This window comes from Gekko japonicus, unplaced genomic scaffold (genome assembly GCF_001447785.1).
Source record: "Gekko japonicus isolate JY-2015 unplaced genomic scaffold, Gekko_japonicus_V1.1 scaffold742, whole genome shotgun sequence".
NCBI classification, from domain to species: Eukaryota; Metazoa; Chordata; class Lepidosauria; order Squamata; family Gekkonidae; genus Gekko; species Gekko japonicus.
This window is the reverse complement of record NW_015175992.1, coordinates 500,686-517,393: the sequence shown is the minus strand read 5'-3', so window position 1 is coordinate 517,393 and position 16,708 is coordinate 500,686. Positions and strand designations below refer to the sequence as shown.

The 16,708-nt window shown below is 44.1% G+C and overlaps 1 protein-coding gene across 2 annotated transcripts in view; it reads left to right on the top strand.

Annotated features, from left to right (window-relative positions):
• SLC17A5 (solute carrier family 17 (acidic sugar transporter), member 5) overlaps positions 1–16,708 on the top strand; it is a 53,060-nt gene that overhangs the window by 31,842 nt on the left and 4,510 nt on the right. For both annotated transcript variants that reach the window (XM_015426377.1, XM_015426379.1), the window contains 3 exons: positions 5,284–5,416; positions 13,445–13,592; positions 15,853–15,943. In XM_015426377.1, coding sequence (XP_015281863.1) covers positions 5,284–5,416; positions 13,445–13,592; positions 15,853–15,943 — 372 coding nt within the window. The remainder of the gene's footprint in view (positions 1–5,283; positions 5,417–13,444; positions 13,593–15,852; positions 15,944–16,708) is intronic.

Genomic DNA, 16,708 nt, shown 5'->3' with positions numbered 1-16,708 from the left:
ATGCCACTTTTTCACTCAAGGAAGCAATTCTTATTCACAGTTCCAACTGAGGGAAAGTTGCTCTCCTTTTCTTCATGCTTTGGCAGTCTCAATCTCATCTATACACACAACACAGCAAGGGAGAAAAAAGGAATTGTCTCACACTTTTCCTTTCAGCTGGAGCTGCCGTTCTTTCTCTCACCTCTGGGGTCCCACTGCAATGGCAAGTTATCATAATCCTAATTAGAGTGAGTTTGGGGACCCAGTTATACCCTTTACTTGTCTTGCCAGCAGTCCTAAAACTAGACAGAGAATCAGGCAGGGGTAGGGTTGCCAGGTCCTTCCTGGCAACTGACGGTACTGGTGTGGGCAGGCAGCCGGGGCAAGCGATGTAGTCCAAGGTCACAGCACGGATATTCAAGAGTCCAACATCAAATCAGAAGGGCAAATCCGAGGAGCACAAGCCAGGTCACAGTCCAGAAGGTCAAAGCACACAAGGGTTGCGGACAAGTTGCTGCTTTTATCAGGAGTCATTCAAGGCCAAGTGCAGCTCCTCAACCCTACCGAGTCATCCAGGGACAGGTGCGAGTCCTCTGAGCAGCCTGCAGTGACTCCAACTCAGAGGTTGCCCAGTGCTGGGCTGCCGACCGCACACTACAGTGCCACTCCTGCGCCTCCCTCCGGGCCCGCCTTCTCCAGCATTCAGGGACTCTGGTGACCCCCAGGGGTGAGGCTGGCACCTGCAGGGCCTCTGTTTCAGGTCTTCTGATCCCGTGGTGCAGGCCTGAGGGTGTGGCATGCTGACTGCAGTCTGAGACTCCCAGTTTGCACCTGATGGAGCCTCTCTACCTTGTCTGGTGGATCTTCCTGCAGCCTCTGAAGGCTGGGGCTAGCTACCTGCATCTCTTTCTCATCCAAGGAGATGTTGGCCCACAATACCAACAGGGGATGGGGGAAGACATACCAGGAGAGAGAGAAAGGCCCAGGCCAAGTTACTCGCATCACACAGGAAATGATGTCATCATACCAGCAACTTCCAGGGTATACTCTGGTATTTGGGCACAAACTCTATGCTAAAACCGGCTTCTACTATAGAGGTTTTCTCCAAATACCAGAGTGTCACTGGCATGATGACATCATTTCCTGTGTGACGCCGGCAAAGTGGCCTAGGCCTTCCTCTTTGTAACAGTAAGTCCCCCTGCCAGCCAGCTGATTGGTGGCTGGGAAGCGGGGTCTGGCAGTAGAGGACCCCTGCCTCCACTGAGGGGGTCTGGCAACCCTGGACAGGAACTCCTAGTAGGCCTAGCTCAGCTGATTCTCATGATGGAGATTTGTCAGATTGCGGTGTATATCTGCTGAAGCTGCTAACCCTAGATTCTTGATTCATATAAAAAAACTTGTCACAATATATATTTGCTGAAACTTCAAGCTTTATCTAACACTGAAAACTTAAGGCTGTGGTATTCTAATCAGAATGGACAATTTGAAACAGAAGGTCTTCATCACCAGAAAAAAGGAGGCCAAGTTGATCAGCTTTCACCAAGATGCCTTTCCGCTATGGCCTTGGATGAAGACCGATGTTGTATCCTCAAATAAAATACCTGAGAGGAAAAACTGAATATGTAATTTAGCTAGCCTGGATAGACTAGATCTAGCAGAATGGTCACTCCCTCCTCAGGGTTTATTGAATTACTCAGAGATCCAGGATCCAAGGGCACATTTTTTTGTTTAAACAGAAAACCATAATCTTCCATAGTTCTTCACAATACATCTGACAAAGGGACTACAGGGCATAGGTGCACTGGAGATCAAGCCCTTAAACACTTCTGTACGCTTTCCCTCTGATTCCAGCTAAGTTTATTGGGTGCAGTAAATAAGAAGCCTGGAGACCAACTGGCAGTGAAAGTGCAGAAAGTTTATAGTGCGGTAATGGTGAATATTTACACAGAGGATATACAGACTGTTACACAGCATGACATACCTCAGTTGGAGAGAGCTATGTCCCCCACCCAGCTTATCAAGCTTACACCCTATATACAACCCCCAGCCAATCACTAACAGGGCAGACTAATTACCTACTCTATAACTAGGACAAAGAGTAGCACCTGGTAGTTTAACACCTGGCTGTAAGATTATTAACCACTTAGCATGACAGCTAAGACTTACAGACTAGATCATACTGATCTATACACAGTAACAGCTTTCTACCTCACTTCATCATAGACATATATGTCAATAAATTTAAGCTTCATCAGTCTGTTTGTATGCTTACATTTCCCCTCACTGTTCCTTCTTTAGATCCTTTGCTGGTTGAGACAGAGGGTGAGATCATTTTGTAACTTACTCGTTCCCTTTGTTAACACCCAGAAGGAAGGTTTGACTGGTTGGACAATATTTTGTTCAGCAGCAAGTCTGAACCTGTTCAGACTTGGGACAGATTATCTACAAGGAGAGCTGACTTTATACTGGCTGTGCTCCTGTGCCTTCTAATATCAGCCCAGACGCACAGAGAAAATGAGAAAATCTAGAGTTTTCCCACTACAACTATCTCCGTGTTAGGAAAGCCAGGCCAAAAAAAAAAAATTAGTTTAATTCCAGTATGTTGTTGACACTTCTGACACTTAACCGTACAATCCTATGCAGAGTTACCCCAGTCTAAGTCCATTGACTTCAGTGACATTAGACCGGAGTGAGTCTGCATAGCAATGCACTGTAATCCCTTGAATATTTTAACCTTAGAATATTTTATTTGTTTAGCAGTTGTAGATTATGGTTGGTAGATTATGTTGCCAGATAGTGACTGGACCAGTTTTACTCACTTAGCTGCATAACTTAGTAGAGATATAAGTCTCCCCATTCCAGTTCTGACACCCATGTCCAATTCATTGCCCCAGTGCTCAATATGTAGCCTTGGAAGGAATGTATGTATATCAGTCTGTGGTCCATGAAGGGTGGTGGAAATTTTGTAAAGGCAAAAACATCAAACAGTAGCCTTGTGAATCAGCATAGAATTATAGTTAAAGTCTAACTTGCTTATTGAGTTCCAGGAGTGTTTTTTGAGAGCACTCAACTTTTTTTTCTTGCTACTTATAAAATATTGTATCCAATTAAGCCAATAATATTGCTTTTAGAAAAGCAGTTCGTTTTTAATGTGTAATGGTGCCATAATTCTTTTCTGTGGCATTTTAAGGTTAATGACTAAAACCATTAAAGAACATTTGTTTATAAACAAGCAGAGTTGAACTGTCTTAGAAAGGCAGTCTGCCTAACTCACCAGCCTTGCTTATTAATCCTTTTCAGATAGAAAATATGGAAACCTAATAAGGAGTCTTGCTAAAAGTTAATGAGGAGGGCTAGGACTTGTACTTCAGCTTTACAATTGCCATGGAAGTTAATTATTTCTGAGAAGTTCCTCTTTGTTCAAGTTGTTATACATTTAGAGGCTGAAAATTAAAACCTCTACCAAAATTATGGGCAGCAAAACCAGGTGGAGAGATCAGCCCAGGAGGAAGCAATCCCCAGCAAACTGTGGCAGACCAGCCCATTTTGCTCAGCACGTGGGGGCCAGTTCTCCTCCCAGGGAGACTGCCATAAGCCCCTGAAACACTGGCAGCACCACTGAGTCTCAGCTTTCCCCCTCATGTGTCTGGCTAAATATAGCCCTCCACACACACACACACACTGCTTTTTTTTTTTTTTTGCTGGCCCAGCAGCATCTTCTCAGAAGTTGTGGAGGCTTGCCTATTCCTGCAAAGGGCCACTGAAAACTATTCAGGAATATGTAGCCTAGCTTAATGTGTAAAGAGGCAAGCTGGAACCCTGATTCATGAGTAGAATTACTCAGCTGGGAAGCTCCAGTTCAAACAGGGGGCTGAATCTTTCAGTGGGAGCCACTACTGGGGAGTAAGCATTCCCTTTCTGGCTGTGTGTAAATAGATGTTGCATCTGATCAGGGTGGAACCTTCTTGGGGTACAGAGAGCCCTGTGCCAGTGGAAGCATGTCTGTGTGTTGGGAGCTCCTTGCATCCATAGATGACTCCACCATAGAGTCATAGGATCCAACCTGCACAGAGAAACATCAGATTTGCTACTTAGTAAAGTCATTCGGCCAATGGATCTGTTAATGAGTAATCAATTTCTCTTGAGTGCAAATTTCAGAACAGAGGTGGTGGCTAGCTCCCTGCAGGTAGTACATGCTTCTCCCTGCAAGTAGTACATGCTTCTTTATTCCACAGCATCATGTACCCTCTTGGTCCTCAGCATAATTAATCTACACTGTAACAAGCAGAATGGGTCTCAGACGATGTGGATGAGCATGCCATGATTCTAAAAGGCTGTGTACAAAAACAAAGCTGGACAGGAAGGGCAAGTAGAGAGCTTGCACCTCCTGTTAGAAGTGCCTAGATCTAAAGGGGGTTCCTCTCTCACTTTGACAGTCCTGTATCTTTTTGGAACTATTGCACATACATCTGCCTGGGGGTGGGGGTTGTTTGCATTTGAGGGGGAGGGGTTCTTCTGCCTTGTCTTTGTAGTTTAACAACTCTGGTTAAAACATGTTGTGTAACTTAGGTATAAGGCATGGAGCTATAATCACATTGTTGTCTTCATGAATTTAATATCTTTGACTTCCTCTGAGGACCAGCACTGGCAGCCATCATCCCCCTGGGCCCTGGCCACTGAGTCCACTCACTTGTACCCAGAGCAGGCTGAAGAATGTGTCCTGGGAAGGCAGTGGGCCAGCACCTGCAGAGCTGGTGGCATGGCAGATACCTGGACAGGTCCAGGCTGGAGTTGAAACTGCACAGCCATGGGGTGGGCAAGGCTGTGGCTATTGGGACAGGGACAAGAAAAGGCTGCATGGGAGGAGTGGGGGGTGCAGAACTGAGCTTAAAGGAAGTTGAAGGCTCAAGGGAGGGGAGAAGGAAGGCTAGGCACAGCCAGGGAGAGATAGTGGCTCTGACAGACAGAAACTTCTAAGGAGTGCCAAACCTCCATCTGGGGGGCAGTGGATAAGATGCTAGGCTGAGGGTTCCTGGGGTTCACAATGGGTTGTGAGGGGGAGTCTCCGGTGCTGTAACCACGTGTTCCATTGCACTGTAGGAGCTTATGTTGAAATAAACTCCTTTCAGAAAGCAACTCAGTGTCTGTCAGTTCATGGAGTCTAGCAGCAGGGGAAGAGTTGATGTGTCCCTATTACTGTTGCAAAAAACTTTTTCAGAATGTTCAAAACAGTTTTAAAATAACTTGTCTTCCTCCCTGCACCCTGCCCTGATCTTTCTTTTTCCTTCTGTTTTCTCCCTCCAGAATGGATTTTTATCTGCACTGCCTTATTTTGGCTGTTGGCTTTGTATAATAATTTCTGGTCAAGTAGCTGATTATTTACGAGAAAAACAAAACATGTCCACTCTGTGTGTCCGCAGAACATTTACTCTAATAGGTAAGGGGGTGGTGGGAGTGCTAACTTTTAAGTGCAAACTGTAGTTCAGAAGGGACCGAGCAGTGTAATCCTAAACAGATTTATCATTATATACCTGGACAGATAACGTCCTGAACCTAGAGTGAGGATAAAACATTCACATGATGAGGCCAGAAACAGCTGGGGGATTTTTGTACAAACTTGAGAAAAATGACGGGTTGCAGAAAGCTCTTAAAAATACAATGGAGGATTCAAAACCCCAAAATAATAGAAACAACAACTATAGCTTTAAGATATTAATTCCCATTGGGTTTTTGTGAGACTATGTTCTGAGATCTCAGAGGCCATTCTGGGCATGCTTGGCAACCACAACAATATTCTGAAGGTTTTGAAGCTTCCGTTTCAACCAGTCAAAGCCGGGGGAAGTGGCTGAAAAAGATACAAGATGGGAAAGAGGGAAGGAAGCAGGGAAAGGGAAGAGAAGGAGAAGCTGAAGGGTGGAAAACAGAAAGGGTAGATAGCAAGGTTCCCTCTAAGCTGCGGAGTCTGGTGAGCAAAAATTCTACTTTGTGAGCTGCTGGCATTAAAGTTGTGAGCGAGTGATTTGACTGCTGCATAACTTAGTTTGCTCTGGAGCCATTCTTCCTGAGCGGAGACAAAAATGTGTGAGCCGGAGGCTAAGAAACTGTGAGCTAGCTCACATTAACTCAGCTTAGAGGGAACACTGGTAGATAGGTGGGTGGGCAAGAAGAAAAGGGGAGAGGATGCTAGGGAAGGAAAGGAGAGAAAACTGAAAATGGAGAGCAGATAAATTTTAGCTGGTTGGTTGGGTGCGTGGAAGGAAAGGAGGAAGGAGCTGCCAAGGTGAAGGAAAGAGGAAATAATGTGGAGAGGGTGATGGAGGGGAATGAGATGCCTCCTCTGAGTCCTTGTGGGTACACTGCTTGTAAACTTCTAAGCTCATTGATTTCAACTGGCTTAGAAGAGTGTGACTCAGTTTAGTATTGCACTATTAATGTGGTTCTTGCTTTGTTCACATTTTGATGTTCTGTACAGTGTTAATTATCACTTGAGTTATTTCAGTTTCAAATAATGGTCATTCCATAAATTCCTGGTTTTTAAAAAACTTTTCTACAAAGATCTGTTTTGTTTTGTATTATATACTAGGGGAAAGGCCCGTTGTTGAGATAAATAGAACGACTTCTAGAAATAGGCTCTGGGCGGGTGCCCCAGCCTTGGACACTCAGTGTCAATTTGCTGTGGTGGGGTATAATGACACTGAGTCCACCATTTTCTTCAGAGGAACTGATCTCTGCTACCTAAAGCACAGTTGTAATTTTGAGTGATCTCCAGCCCTCACCTGGAGATTGGCAATGATAGTTCCCCAGAAGGGAATAGTTGGTTTGGAGGGTGGAGTCTATGGCTTTGTACCTGTCTGAGGTCCCACGCCTCCTGAAACCTCACCCTCTCCAGGCTCCAGCCCTCACATCTCCAGGAATTTCCCACCTGGAGTTGGCAACCCTATCTCCTTCCCAGCCAATCATCAACCTACCTTTATTTCCCCCTCACTCTTCAGCTTTCCACCCCCCACACACCTGCAGCCTCTCCCATGCTCTGAAGCCCTGACTGCTTGACACTGAGTCCACCATTTTCTCCAGAGGAACTGCTACCTAAAGAACAGTTGTAATTTTGAGTGATCTCCAGCCCTCACCTGGAGATTGGACACATTTTACCTCAGAACAGCAAAACTGTTTAGAATGTTAGAGGCAAAAGCCAATCAAGTCGCATATGCAAACGACCTCTGTGTTCCGAGGTAGAGGCCAATGAAGCTGCATATGCAAATAACCTCTGTGTTCTGACTGGCTATGGGGGGGGAGAGGAAGAGCAAACTGTTTAGAATGCTGGAGGCAGAACTCAGGCAAAGCAGCCAGTGGATAGGGAGACCCTCTGAATGACAGATCAGAAAGCGAACTGATTTTGGAGTGTGTGGAAGTGGAAGTGCCACCACCATTCGGCTTTTATTTATAAGGGAGATGTTGTTCCTGGTAACAACCAGAGAGTCCTGTATGGCTTATTTAGTCATTAAAACATTTGTGCTGTTGTTGTTGTTCAGTCGCACAGTCGAGTCTGACTCTTCATGTCCCCATGGACCACGTCATGCCAGGCCCTCCTGTCTTCCGGAGTTTGCCCAACATCATGTTTGTTGCATCGATAACACTGTCTAACCATCTCATCCTTTGCCATCCCCTTCTCCTTTGACCTTCAATCTTTCCCAGGATCAGGGTCTTTTCCAGGGACTGCTCCCTTCTCATTTGGTGGCTTTGAGCTTCATCTTCACTATCTGGCCTTCCAGGGAACAGTCAGGGTTGATTTCTTTTAGGATTGACTTATTTGATCTCCTTGCAGTCCAAGGGACTCTCAAGAGTCTTCTCCAGCAACATAATTCAAAAGCATCTATTCTTTGGCACTCGGCCTTCCTTGTGGTCCAACTCTCGTAGCCATACATTACTACTAGAAATACCATAGCTTTGACTATGCGGACTTATGTTGGCAGTGTAACATCTCTACTTTTTGTATGCTGTCTGGGTTTGCCATAGCTTTTCTCCCAAAGAGCAGGCGTCTTTTAATTTCATGACTGCAGTCATCGTCTGCAGTGATCTTGGTTCCCAGGAATGTGCACTCTCCTCTTTCACTCTGAGTAAGAGGCTCTTTAGGTCCTCTTCACTTTTTGCCATTAGAGTGGTATCATCTGCATAATTGAGGTTGTTGATGTTTTTCCAGACAATCTTAATTCCGGTTTGTCATTCATCCAGGCCGGCATTTCGCATTATGTACTTTGCATATAAATTAAATAAGCAGGATACATCCTTGTCGTACTCCTTTTCCTATGCTGAACCAATCAGTTGTTCCATATCCGGTTCTAACTGTTGCTTCTTGGCCCTTATACAGGTTTCTCAAGAGACATGTGAGGTGGTCTGGTACTCCCATCTCTTTAAGGACCTGCCATAGTTTGTTGTGATCCACACAGTCAAAGGCTTTAGCATAGTCAATGAAGCAGAAGTAGATGTTTTTCTGGTACTCTCTTGCTTTCTCCATAATCCAGCGAATGTTGGCAATATGATCTCTCGTTCCTCTACCTCTTCGAAACCCAGCTTGTACTTCTGGCAGTTCTCTATCCACGTACTGCTGAAGCCTAGCTTGTAAGATCTTGAGCATGACCTTGCTAGCGTGTGAAATGAGTGCAATTGTGCGATAGTTTGAATATTCCTTGGCATTGCCCTTCTTTGGGATTGGAATGTAAACTGACCTTTTCCAATCCTGTGGCCACTGTTGTGTTTTCCAAATTTGCTGGCATATTGAGTGCAGCACTTTAACAGTATCATCTTTTAAGACTTTGAATAGCTCAGATGGGATAACATCACCCCCATTAGCTTTGTTGTTAGTAACGCTTTCTAAGGCCCATTTGACTTCAAACTCCAGGATGTCTGGCTCGAGGTCAGTGATCACACTATCGTGGTTGTCAAGGACATTGAGGTCCTTCTTGTATAGTTCATCTGTGTATTCTTGCCACCTCTGTCTAATCTCTTCTGCTTCTGTTACGTCCCTACCGTTTTTGTCCTTTATCATGGCCTGCTTTGCACAGAACGTTCCCTTGATTTCTCCAATTTTCTTGAAGAGATCTTGAGTCCTTCCCATTCTATTGTTTTCCTCTATTATTTACATTGTTCATTTAGGAAAGGCTCCTTATCTCTCCTTGCTGTTCTCTGGAAATCTGCATTCAGTTGGGTAAATCTTTCCTTTTCACCTTTGCCTTTCGCTTTTCTTCTTTCCTCTGCTATTTGAAAAGTCTCATCAGACAACCACTTTACTTTCTTGCATTTCTTTTTCTTTGGGATGGTGCTGATTGCTGCCTCCTGTACAATGTCACGAACCTCCGTCCATAGTTCTTCAGGCACTCTGTCTATCAAATCAAGTCCCTTAAACCTATTCTTCACCTCCACTGTATATTCATCAGGGATGTGAACTAGGTCAAACCTGAATGGTCTATGGTTTTCCCAACTTTCTTGAGTTTAAGCCTGAATTTTGCAATGAGTAGCTCATGATCTGAGCCACAGTCAGCTCCAGGTCTTGTTTTTACTGACTGTATAGGGCTTCTCCCATCTTTGACTGCAAATGATATAATCAATCTGATTTCGGTGTTGCCCATCCGCTGATGTCTATGTGTAGAGTGGCCTCTTAGGTTGTTGGAAGAGGGTGTTCGCTATGACCAGCGTGTTCTCTCGACAAAACTCTGTTAGCCTTTGCCCAGCTTAATTTTGTTCTCCAAGGCCAAACTTGTCCATTATTCCGGTTACCTTTTGACTTCCTCCTTTAGCATTTCAGTCCCCTATGATGATAAGGACATCTTTTTTTGGTGTTAGTTCTAGGAGGTGTTGTAGATCTTCATAGAACCGGTCCACTTCAGCCTCTTCTGCGTCAGTGGTTGGGGCATAGACTTGGATTACTGTGATATTCAATGGTTTACCTTGGATTCGAACCGAGATCATTCTGTCATTTTTGGAGATTGTATCCCATTTGGAGCTGCGGTGGCTCAAGTGGTTAAGAAGCTGAACTACAGGCTGTGGAAGGTCGGTAGTTCAGCAGTTCAAGACCCGGGTGCCGCATGACGGAGTGAGCTCCCGTCTCTAGTTCCAGCTCCTGCCAACCTAGCAGTTCGAAAGCAAGAAAGTGCAAGTAGATAAATAGGTACCACTTTGGTGGGAAGGTAACAGCGTTCCGTGTGCCTTGGTGTTTAGTCATGCCGGCCACATGACCACGGAAACGTCTTCTGACAGCGCTGGCTCTTCGGCTTTGAAACGGAGATGAGCACCGCAACCCTAGAGTCGGATTCGACTGGCTTTCGAGCAAGGGAACCTTTACCTTTATCCCATTACTGCCTTTTTCACTCTCCTGTTGACTATAAAGGCCACACCATTTTTTCTACGGATTCGTGGCCATAGTAGTAGATATAATGGTCTTCTGAGTTAAATTCGCTCATTCCTGTCCACTTTAGTTCACTGATTCCCAAGATGCCAATGTTCAGTCTTGCCATCTCATTTTTGACCACATCCAACTTATCTTGATTCATAGATCTTACATTCCAGGTTCCTATGCAGTATTGTTCTTTGCAGCACTAGACTTTCCTTTCAAAATCAGACACATCCACAGCTGAGCGTCCTTTCGGCTTTGGCCCAGTTGCTTCACTCTTTCTGGGGTTAGTTGTACTTGCCCTCTGTTCTTCCCCAGGAGCATATTAAACACCTTCTGACCTGAAGGGCTCATCTTCTGGCGTCATCTCTTTTAGCCTTTTGTTACTGTCCATGGGGTTTTCTTGGCAAAGATACTGGAGTGGGTTGCCATTTCTTTCTCCAGTGGATCATATTTTGTTTGAGTTCTCCGCTGTGGTCTGTCCATCCTGGGTGGCCCTCCACGGCATAGCCTGCAGCCTCATCGAACCACGCAAGTCCCCTCGCCATAAAACCAGTAATACTAAAAAGGAAACTACGAAAATAAATTAAATAGTACAAACAGTGTAAAAACCACAGCAAAAACCCCCCCAAAGCAATAAAAACCAAAAAATAAAATTAGGAATGCAATTAAATATCAAAGCATACTAGTTTACCAGCTGTATGTGGCCCACAAGGGGGCTCGATAAAACCTCCTATTTTTGCTGCTTATCTGGGACTGCCAAAATAAGGCAGTGCCAATGGCTGATGGGCTTTGTTCAGCTGGAGGTCACAAGTTAGCTCTTAGACACATTATTATTGGTTTATGGTGAGCCTGTGAGTTATTAGGAGATGCCCAAATTTCTTCCTGACTCCTCCTGGAAGAGAGGCCATGGGTTGGATTGCACCTAAAAGATCTGCAGGTGGATGGTGTTGCTTTTTGCCAGTTCCCCCTTCTCCCACAGCAGAGCTGCTTCCGGGCAGGTTTGGGGGAGTATTTTGGGCTGCAGTTGGAAGCAGGAGGGTATTTACTATTCCCTGGGACCCTGCAGGCCCCTTTAACTTCCAGCCTCCATGGCCTTGCTTTCCTTACTTGGCTATGGTAAGAATCCTTGAAGTGATCTCCTTGAACAACCTGAAGTAGCAACTGCATAAATTGAGATGGTGATCACATCACAAAAATATTATGCAGTACACAGGCTGCATCAACTATTTTAATCAACATTCTCCAGCTCTGTTTCCTCCATTCTGTCCCATGGATAGCTCTCCCTGGGTGCCTTAACATAAGATAAACTAGTCTTGATCTTAAGACGTTCTTGACATTTCCTGTATCTGGATGGATTTATTACCAGTCATGGTTTTAATTTAAGAAAAACATCAGCTTTGTTGTCCTTAATGAGAATTAGCTGCATCCAAGAGCTTGGATTCTGTTAAAGTGCCCAAAAATGAATCTCTAAACTGAATTTTGCAATGATATGGTATGTACACTAGGTGGCAATAGATAATGCAGAATAATCACTTTCAGGCTCCCCCCCCCCCCCCGGAATTGAATATTCAGTTCTTTACTGTAGCAGAGAAAATAATGGTAAGAGCCAATCTACAGCAAGGCATCAAGACAAAGAGATTTAAATAACTTGAAACATGGACTCCATTGTAAAAGCTATACCCAAAAGAACTATGAATCTCTCGCTTAAGCTACATGCACTTACTTATGCTGTATATCTTATAAAATTACGATAGCACAAATTCAGCCCAAACATGGATGAGGCAGCCCAGAGAGAACAATTGCACAGCACTGCTTCAGTACAAATTATCATTTTGCACAAGTTGAGCTATCTAGATAGTTACAGATTAAATTGTAGCCCTCTATTCCAAGGACCATTCAGCCACATATGGCACATCCCAAGAGGACCTATTTCTTTTCACATATCCCTCAGAAACAAGATTCCTCAGGCAAAGGTCAACTGCTTCCATTGCTGCTGCGGAACACCCTGCCCTTCCAGCCTATTTGCTTTTTTGGTACCTAATTGAAAAGCCTGGTTGCTTCCATACAGCAAGGGCTCTCCATTTTGTATTCACGGCTGCTGAGAATACATATGCATTCAAATTGGCAACAGATCTTCCACATGGATGTTTTCTGTGCACTTCCCTCTGTCAGCCACCATTTCCCCTGTATTTTTCCCATTATGCCACCAGAGGGGTTCTGCAGTGCTTTAAATTGCTATAATGTAATTATATAGGTGATTGCTATAATGTTATAGTACAATAGCAATTAGTGATTTTTTTAGCCCTCAGAAAGCCCTCGGTATGGTAGAAAAGATGGAAGCTGCAAAAGGTTAGGGATGCCAGCCCTCCAGGAGGGACCTGTGGTGCCCCTGGAATTACAGCTCATCTCCAGACTACAGAGATCAGTTCCTCTAGAAAAAATGGATGCTTTGGAGGGTGGGCTCTGTGCCATTGTAGCCCACTGAGGTCCCTGTCCTCACCACGCTCCATCACCAAAGGTCCAGGGGCTTCCCAACCTAGATTTGGCAACCCTACCATCCCCCGCTGGTGGCCAGGGAGGACCTGGCAACCCTACGAGGTAGGCAGAGGGGAAATAGCGCCAATGTGGGTGGCACCTTGGAAAATGCACACCTTTCTGTCCAGATGGCATGATAACATGCTCTTTCCAAAAAACACCATCACACAGAAGGTCTGGGAAGGAACGTGCTGCCGATGTGGGAAGGATGATTGGCACACCATCAGAACACAAGGCTGTGGATACTCCCAAAAAAGTCTGCTCCAGCCTGGATGCCAGAGTGGAGGAAAACCTCTGCATTTTCAACAAGATAAGGGAGGCATACTGTTCCCACTTAGGAGTCAAAAAGCACCTTGTAGATCTGTCTCAGCAGGACTGAAACTACTGAGCATGGAATGGGGGAGATTGCCACGGAGCCACCATGCTTTAGATCAGCCGCTGAGTGTTGGTAGTATCATAGTAAGCAAACAATGCAAGTTAATCTACTGCGCAAAGGATAAATTAAATTGAAATGTGTTTAATTATCTTTTTGTTTTAATGAAGGAATGATAGGGCCTGCAGTATTCCTCGTAGCAGCTGGATTCATAGGTTGCGATTATAAACTGGCTGTTGCATTTGTGACCATATCAACAACACTAGGAGGGTTTAGTACATCTGGTTACAGCATCAATCACCTTGATATTGCACCATCGTAAGTATTTTATATTTATGTCAGCCTTTGAAAAGTTTGCCTTGAAAGCTCTGAGCTACCTTGTTACCATGGGCAGTCAGGGAGACACATGTTATGATTGACACATTATTAGGAATGTGGTTCACTTTCTAATTTGAGCCCAAATCCACCCAAGCCACCAGTTATCTTACTAACTTAACCGTTAGGTTCCACTGTGTTCCATCTAGTGAGGTGCCGGGGGGTGGGGGAATGTACTAAACACAGTTCCATTTACACAAGTGGTAATGCAGTGACTTTAGAAATACACAGAACCATGTATATATAGAAAAATAGCATGTATAATATATGTCCAACATGATTTCATTCCTTGTGCTGTGCCTTGCACTTTTGGAAAAGATGGTGAGGACACACTTTTGTTTAACACAGACAGCAAGGAGTAATTTTAGCAACTGCACTTGCACAACGACTCTTGTACACATGGAAATCTTCTGTGAGATCCAATATTGTGCTCACTAGGGTTTACTCCCAAAAAGGTGTACATAGAATTGTAGCCATAATGTGCTATGGCTTCTTCCTGACAGTGTTCCCACTGCCCCTTAGTGTTCTGTAGCATACATTTGTTTGCCAAAGGATCAAAGTTATTTGCATAAGTTGTTATTGTGCTAAGAAATACTTCTGTATAGCCCAGATGAATTATATACATTATTTTTCACAATAATGCCTTTCCAATCCTTAAAAACTCCAAGAGCTAAAAAAGAGCTATACCACTAAAGGATTTATGGAGTCTCATCATGCACTGTCCTGTGAGTCTTTTACTCTTTGGAGCTGCGGTGGCTCAAGTGGTTAAGACGCTGAACTGCAGGCTGTGGAAGGTCGGTAGTTCAGCAGTTCGAGACCCAGGTTGCCGCATGACGGAGTGAGCTCCCGTCTCTTGTTCCAGCTCCTGCCAACCTAGCAGTTCGAAAGCAGGAAATTGCAAGTAGATAAATAGGTACCACTTCGGTGGGAAGGTAACAGCGTTCCGTGTGCCTTGGTGTTTAGTCATGCCGGCCACATGACCACGGAAACGTCTTCGGACAGCGCTGGCTCTTCGGCTTGGAAACGGAGATGAGCACCACAACCCTAGAGTCGGACTCGACTGGCTTTCGAGCAAGGAAACCTTTACCTTTTTACTTATCTTCACAAAATCATTAATTTTATGCACCTCCAGGTTAGCCAAGGACATATAAATAATATATAATTTATATGCTGAAACTTTAAAACCTAAGTCGTTTTCCAGCTCTCTGATCCAATTTCCTACCCATTTTTTTTCGTGTCCCTTTATAACAGGGATGCTGGGATTCTGCATGGCTCCTGTGACTGTACACGGTGTATCTGTTACACCAGTGCTGTCCTATACACAGCACCCATCAAAATTAAGTTGAGGTTGCATCCAGTACTGCACATGATTCCTGGCAGCACTAGCAACAATCTTGAATGGAGTCAGGGTGTGTGTTGGGGTTGCATGTCATTCCATGTACATTCCATGTACATCACATATACATATAGACTGGTGTGAGCTAGGGCACACATTGCAAAGCTGAACAGATTTCTTTCACACTGATGATTATATTTTTTTTCCCAGCAAAAAACAGTACAACTGGAGTTTCATATTTGTTGGGTACTTTCCCCTTCCCAGCATTAACCTGTGTAGAAATTCAGTAGCATATGCTTCAGTACATTGCTAACACCCCACCTAGAATTGGCTCCCTATCTTCTGTGCTGGTGCTGTGTGACCCATACTATTTCAGTGCAGTTTATAGCCACCTCCAAACACACACACACACACACAAATAACAGTTGTAATTTTCCCTAGGCTGCATTGCCTGTCTGCAGGTGAGCACATACACTTAGTCCTGGAGTGGGCCATTTGCCGCACGCTGAGAATCTCTGTGCGGTTAAAATGCCACTGGCTTAGTACTTAGACTTAATTTCCCTTGTAAATGCTTCATTGAGAAGCTCATGTGCACGAGAAGCTCTTTTAATCCCTTCTGGACAAGTGGATGAATCATTGCTCCTTCCAGGCTGTCATGTGTGAAATTCCTTTTGGAGTCTCTTGTTTCAGTATGTCAGGAGGGCTTTGGGTGCCAAACCATTTGAGCTTGCACTGAGAACATCTTCTTTTTATGCCTGTCTAGTTGTATGTAATGCATTTGGTTGGCTGTAGGAGTTGTTCCTCAGTGCTGGGAAGGATTTCAAGGAGCTGTGACTTCAGTGACAACCTGCTTTCTTAATTTCTTAGATATGCTGGCATACTCCTTGGAATCACAAACTCATTTGCTACTATCCCAGGAATGGTAGGTCCACTTGTTGCTAAGGGACTAACTCACAATGTAAGTAACTCCTGTGTTTATTTTAAATACTAAAAACTTTATCATGTGTTTTATTATAGAGGGTAGGGGTGTTTTGTAAAATAACTAGAGAAGGTTTCCACTTTTTTGCTGTTTGTTGATATGGAATAATAAAATTGCAAAATGTGTTTGGTGGTAATGTCATATAGCACAGAGACAACATCTGTTCTGATACTTTCTGTACTAATGGCCATTTTTTAAAAACTTTGAAAACAATATGCTGTAGTTAATTTCTGCTTCATGTGCTTGGGGACAAGAAAATCATAAGAAAGGGGGTGGGAACAGGTCCACATGTTCAAGTCCCCTGTGATTTAAATTTTTTACTAAACCACCACTGAGTGTTGCTTATATATTCACAAGATGCACTCCTAATTTGTTTCCATGCTTGTTTCTCCTGCATAAGTAAACAGTTTTTTCTAACATAATTTTATCTAATTCTCACATCCTGCTTCCCTTCTGACTTTGTTTTGCCAAGTTAAATATAGAAAACACAAATCCAGAGTGGAAATCAAGACTAGTGTCTTGTCCTTCTTTTCTCCATATACTGATACATTTTGATTTACATACTGAAACTTTTTTTCTGTTAACACACAGGAGAGGATGGTGGTAAACAACTAGAAATCTCTTCCAGCATTATACTGAACAGCACTGAATCACCTGCATACCTTTTACCACAGCAACCCAGTGCAGCCCCTAAAAAGGCATCATTGGGGGGGGGGGGGGTTTTACACAAAACCTTGGGGACAA